Here is a 5,602-nt window from a genome sequence, read left to right as displayed (position 1 = left end):
TTAAGACTCAAGCACCTTACAGTGTCACATTAAACTCTCCTATACCTTTTTTTGTTTTTCTGATCCTTCTTGAAAGAAAATGAATCATAAAACCTGTCTGTGACCAACTAGGGAGTATGTGGTTCAGAACTATGGGTAGAGTTTATGTGTGGATAGCGGTGGAGAAGTGTATGAGGCGATGCCCTTTACAGTGAAAATGTAGTACTAGTAGTAGTAGTTGCAACTACAAAACAGAAAGCGCACCACATTGGTTTTGTTAAACTTAACAAACCTTAGAAACATATGGTATGCAGCATCTTATGGGTCAGTCTGTGTATTTATTCTGTGTATCATTACTAGAAATACATTTGCAGTCATGTAATATGGCCACAAGCGCATGTAAAAAGCCTTTCTAAAATTAGAGAACCTGGAACACTAGTAGCCAGGAACCCTGATGTTAAAATAGTGAGCCTACAAAAGCTTGATTATCTTGGTTGTAAGCTGCTTTTTTCAATGTCAATATTTTGTACATGCTCTACTTTTCCGGCCTGTCCACGGCTTTGTTTCTTTTCTCAATGCTGACACTTTCCACAGAATTGTGAATATCTCGCAATTTATTAATAGATAGGCCGTCATCTACTGCTTTATCTCTATTATGCTATTATATTCATTTTGCTCTTCTCTGGCACAAAAAATAATACAGTAAAAATATGCATAAAATACAGTTTTCTTATGAATTATCACTGAATTAAAAAGTGGGAAAAAATGAAGTTGATATACATTATATAGACAAAAGTATTGTGATGCCAGCCCATTACACTGTATTCTATATACATAGACATTAATATGGAGGCCATTAATAAGGGCCTTCCCCAAACTGTTGCCACAAAGTTGGAAGGATAACATTGTAGAGTTCCCTTCACTGGAAGTAAAGGGTTCAACCCCTGAAAAACAGCTCCTGTCTGAATAGTTTTGTCTATATAGTGTATGCCAAATGGAAATTACACATACATATTATTTATCTAGTAAGTACAAATTAATTATGCTATGTTCACACTTGCACAAATTGATAAAACGCCAAGTCCAAAAAACTACTTTCTGTCCATGGCAGCTGTTACTAGCAAAGTACGCTACAGTGTGTTTTTGTTTTAATAATGGCGTCTATGTTACAAGCACATGTACGTATGACCTAAATGGTGACAGTTGTTGCAGTGCTCAGTGGGTCAGAGCTAGGTGCTGGCTGTGAAGACCCCGTGATCTGATATTTATAGTGGGAGGACATAAATAGCTGCAGTACATGGGAGAACTGAAGAGCCTGCTGGCTCTCTGTAAAAGCCACCGAAAGTGCAGCCATTTGACTGAAGGTAAACACCTGACAAATAAATATTGCATCCAGAGAAAATCTAGACTGATTAGTGTGGAGTTTGCTTGTTGCACTTTATTGCTTGTAGCTGCAGATTATCTTGTTGAACTGTCGTTTATTAGAACTTGTTATACTATTAAAAGTAGTTTTTAAAGTTTTATTTATGACATTTCCTAAATTAATATTTTAAGAAATCAATAACTTCTCTGTGCATTTATTCTGGTCATGCTGAGAAAGAAATTCTGTAAGTTATCTGCTGGAGATTTGCTCTCAAAGTGCCTGGAAATTTAAGAAATAGAACTGTTCATATTAATCGCTAGATTGAATAGTTTTAATGCAAATTAGTGTCGCTAAACTAATTCTGATATCTTATTCAGTAACTAGAGTAAGGCTGACTGCAGCCACTGTGCTTAACAACTTCTGTGTTTATTGTGCTGTAGTTCACTTTTCCCTGTTGGTAGTCAGGACTGCAGATGGTGTGTGAGTTCTCAGTTACCAGATTTAATGATTTTGTTTACCTGATGGCTGTGTCTCCCCAGAGTAAACCCTTGTGCACTGACCGTGTTTGGACTAACAAATGAACACAGAGACAGAAGATGACTTTTATCAGTCAGAGGATGACTTGGATGAAGATGAGGCCACACAATATATCATTGAACAAAGTCTGATTCAATATAGAAAGCTTAAAGGATTGAATCCAAGGTTAATCTCTAACCACAGAGTATTTCATATCTGCACAGTGTGTATAACTCGAACATTTGAATCATTTTTATTTCAACAGTGATCTGAAACCCAGTGAAAATCCTGATGAGATTTTCCAAGCAATCAGGGAGGGTAAGCTGATGCAATTCATTACCTGTTCAAGCTAATGCAGGTTCTAATGAAACTCGCCATATGTTCTGATATAATGTCTTCATATTTAGGTGATGAAGATGCACTGAACAGAATTGTAGTGCAACCAGAGACCCTGTCCAGAGTCGATGAAAGAGGATGGATTCCACTGCATGAGGCTGCAGTGCAAGAGAAAAAGAAGATTCTCGAGATTATCTTCTCAGGTTATTAAAATGACCACTCGAATGTTTGACTCTTTGTAAATTCTGGCCTGTTGACTGATGCTTTGTGTTTGGGTTCCAGCATCACCCCCAGGTGCAGCCCAATGTCGGACTCTAAAAGGTGAGACACCACTGTTTCTGGCTGTGATTCATGGACTCAGGGAGAACGCCACGTTCCTGTTACAGAATGGTTGTAGCCCTGACCTCCAGAATGATGAGCAGGATTCTCCTTTAGTGGCAGGTATCTGACATCTGAATGCAAAATTTACCTTATTTGACAGACAGCTGAAGATAATTGCAATTTTTAAAAATTCTTCTCTCTCCTTGTTTTAGCCATTCTGAATGACCAGTATGACTTGGCCACTCTGTTGCTTCGCTACAATGCCAAAGTAGACCAAACGGGACCACTAAACAGGACAGCTTTACACGAGTCTGCCTTTCTAGGTCTGGAGAACTTTGTCTATCTGCTCCTAGAATCTGATGCCAACCCGAATGCATGTGACATCAAAAAGAAAACCCCGCTGGCTCTGGCTGCACAGAATGGACATCTGAATGTGGTGGAAGTCTTGTTACAGAAAGGTATAAGCGACAAGGTGTTTTAACCTCCACTATGCTTTTCAAAAGTATCTGAGTTCCATTACTTAAGGGTGCAACATGTAAGACAAATGATTGAGTCTCATTCACAGGATGTCAAATACCGCTTGGGTTGCTTTGGGTTGGTGGCCACCCCAACACACCAACCCAAACATCAGTCCTTGACTAACTATCTCACGTATTACACCTTTAACAAAAATTTTTGATGCAATAGTGTTATACAATATGAAAAAAAAATCCATTTGTACACAAGACTGCGTGGTTAAGTGTCGTAGTTTTATAACAGATTAATCTTTCCATACTGTTACAAGTGAATTGTTTATTAAATAGATATACTCTCATCATATGTGTTTTAATTTGGTAGGAGCCCATGTGTGGTGTGAGTCAGAGTCAGGCTCTGTCTTGTTTGATGCAGCAGCATCAGGAAACCCTGACATTATCTCCTTGCTGCTGGACCATGGAGCAGATCCCAACCTACCTCTTTACAGTGGGCACCTGCCAATTCACCGTGTGGCCTACCATGGGCACATACTGTGAGCAATATCTGTGCTATAACAGCTCTAACATGTAACTTTCCCATTTTTGAAAACAGAGTACGAACCACTGTCATGTTCTTAAATGAGGACTCTTCTTTGACAGGGCGCTGGAGCTTCTCATCCCAGTGACTAAAATGGATGCTGTAAAGGAAAGTGGGATGAGTCCTCTCCATTCTGCAGCTGCCGGGGGACATGCCCATTGTGTGGACATGCTGCTCAAAGCTGGATTTGATCCAAACTTCATGCTGCACCCAAGGGTTCGCCGCAACTATGATGATGAACGCAGGTCTGCCCTCTTTTTTGCTGTGTCCAACAATGATCTTCAGTGCACCCGCTTGCTGTTAGAGGCTGGGGCAATGGTGAACCAGGATCCTATTAACTGCTTGCAAGTGGCTCTTAGACAGGGCAACTATGAACTGATCAACACATTGCTGAGGTCTGGGGCAAATGTAAACTACTACTCCCGTGTCAACACCACTCACTTCCCTTCAGCGCTGCAGTACGCCGTGAAAGACGAGGTCATGCTGAGAATGATTCTTAACCATGGATATGATGTTAAGCGTTGCTTTGACTGTCCCTATGGTGACAGTTCCCATGACTACGCTCCTTGGACGACCTCAGTCATAAAAGATATGGTGGTGAGGTGAAGCTTGTTTGAGAGAAAAATGGTTTAAAGAAGACATGAATGATCACCTCTGTGAACACAGTAATACATTATCTCAGGCTCTGGTTTTGTTTTTCTCTTTCTAGTTCTGTGAGGTGATAACAGTGTCATGGCTTAAGCACTTATCCGCTCAGGTGGTGCGCATCATGCTCGACTACACCGACCAAGTCTCCTTCTGCACCAAACTGAAGGACACCTTGGAGGAGCAGAAACAGTGGGTGGAGATCTGTCACATTCAAAGTAAGACCTGTTGTGATCCTGCCTCAGCTATTTTTTTAAATTACACAAAAGTGCATTGATGACTTTATGTGCATCCTTTGACTTAACAGTCTTTATTTACTTACAGGAAATGCACGGAGCCTGAAACACCTGTGTCGGTTAAGGATAAGAGAACATTTAAGTTGCCTGCGCTTGAGAGCCCCAGTTTTTATCAGCTTCCTTCCTCTTCCTTCCAGACTGAAAGATTACCTCCTCTACAAAGAGTTTGATGTCTACAGCAGAGGCAGTATGATTAACCCACAGTGACAACACATTTACAGTTGTTAAAGATAGCATTGTCATATTCATTGTCTGTTTGCCTTGATAATGTGTGCTTTGGAAAGTACATGTAGTTTTCCCAAGTATGTGTTTGTTGTGTGTACTTTATGCCTTGCAATATTTGTGCAAAATTGTGTGAACTGTTGATTTCTTTATTTTAAAAGGGTAAGAGACATGTCAATGCCTGATGTACACATGTGCTCTTTGTTGTAGCAAATATGTCCTAAATATTCTAATTATCCTTAGCATTGCTATTATTATTATTATTCCACACTCAAATTCACATTTCACATTATAATTAGAAAAGATTAGATTATAAAACTGCAATAAAGAGCAAAACCAGTATTTAATTCAGACGTTTACAATATAAACAAAAACAGACATAATTGGTGAGATGAAGATGATGCCTCTTTGTCACCATCTGATGGTACAATGAAGTATTACAAAAGTGCGATGGTTCTGCAGGTAGCATCAATCTACAGTTTGAGGGTTAACCCGTGGGAAAAGGTATTATAGAAATTAAAAGTGATGCACAGCGATACAAAACTAAAATGTTAAACTGTAGAGAAATTACGTCCAGTCAGTCAGATATTCGCAACACACTTGTGATGTATGTATGTATCACTTTTTTGCAGCTCCAATGACTACAGTAAATTTTTTTATGTAAGATTTATAAACACCATAGGTAAGAGGAGTAGCCAATGATTTGAGCTTTAGTAAATCAATTGTGAACAAAGGTCTTGAGTTTATTTCTTTATAGAAATACCAAAATGAAGAAAGTAACAGAAACTAAAACTAAATTCTCCTATAGTTATATGAGTATTATGTGGTAGTACATCTCTCCGCCGCTGGGTGGCGCGGATTTCCTCGAATGTAA

General features: G+C 39.3%; 1 protein-coding gene across 2 annotated transcripts; it reads left to right on the top strand.

Moving 5' to 3' along the window:
• Nucleotides 1-1,266: 1,266 nt before the first annotated feature.
• On the top strand, nt 1,267-4,808 carry asb14b (ankyrin repeat and SOCS box containing 14b). Of its 2 annotated transcripts, XM_046395807.1 has the most exons (10): nt 1,267-1,343; nt 1,882-2,044; nt 2,124-2,176; nt 2,266-2,397; nt 2,477-2,635; nt 2,728-2,973; nt 3,353-3,521; nt 3,628-4,162; nt 4,275-4,428; nt 4,535-4,808. In XM_046395807.1, exons 2-10 carry the CDS (start codon nt 1,920-1,922, stop codon nt 4,711-4,713), a joined length of 1,752 nt encoding a protein of 583 aa, XP_046251763.1. In that variant the 5' UTR covers nt 1,267-1,343; nt 1,882-1,919; the 3' UTR covers nt 4,714-4,808. The 2 variants fall into 2 exon arrangements, with proteins under 2 accessions (XP_046251763.1, XP_046251764.1); XM_046395808.1 differs by lacking the exons at nt 1,267-1,343; nt 4,535-4,808 and having other exon boundaries at nt 1,903-2,044; nt 3,628-4,167; nt 4,275-4,422.
• Nucleotides 4,809-5,602: the final 794 nt, after the last annotated feature.

This window comes from Scatophagus argus, chromosome 8 (assembly GCF_020382885.2).
Source record: "Scatophagus argus isolate fScaArg1 chromosome 8, fScaArg1.pri, whole genome shotgun sequence".
In the NCBI taxonomy this organism is placed as follows: Eukaryota; Metazoa; Chordata; class Actinopteri; family Scatophagidae; genus Scatophagus; species Scatophagus argus.
The sequence above is the reverse complement of the archived record's forward strand: the minus strand, read 5'-3'. Positions and strand labels throughout refer to the sequence as shown.

Bases quoted from the DNA above. Each gene is read 5' to 3' on its own strand.
- asb14b (XM_046395807.1), top strand. From the start codon at position 1,920: ATGAACACAGAGACAGAAGATGACTTTTATCAGTCAGAGGATGACTTG. The intron at 2,045-2,123 runs GTTAATCTCTAA...TTATTTCAACAG, and splicing joins CTTAAAGGATTGAATCCAAG to TGATCTGAAACCCAGTGAAA. The intron at 2,177-2,265 runs GTAAGCTGATGC...CTTCATATTTAG, and splicing joins TTTCCAAGCAATCAGGGAGG to GTGATGAAGATGCACTGAAC.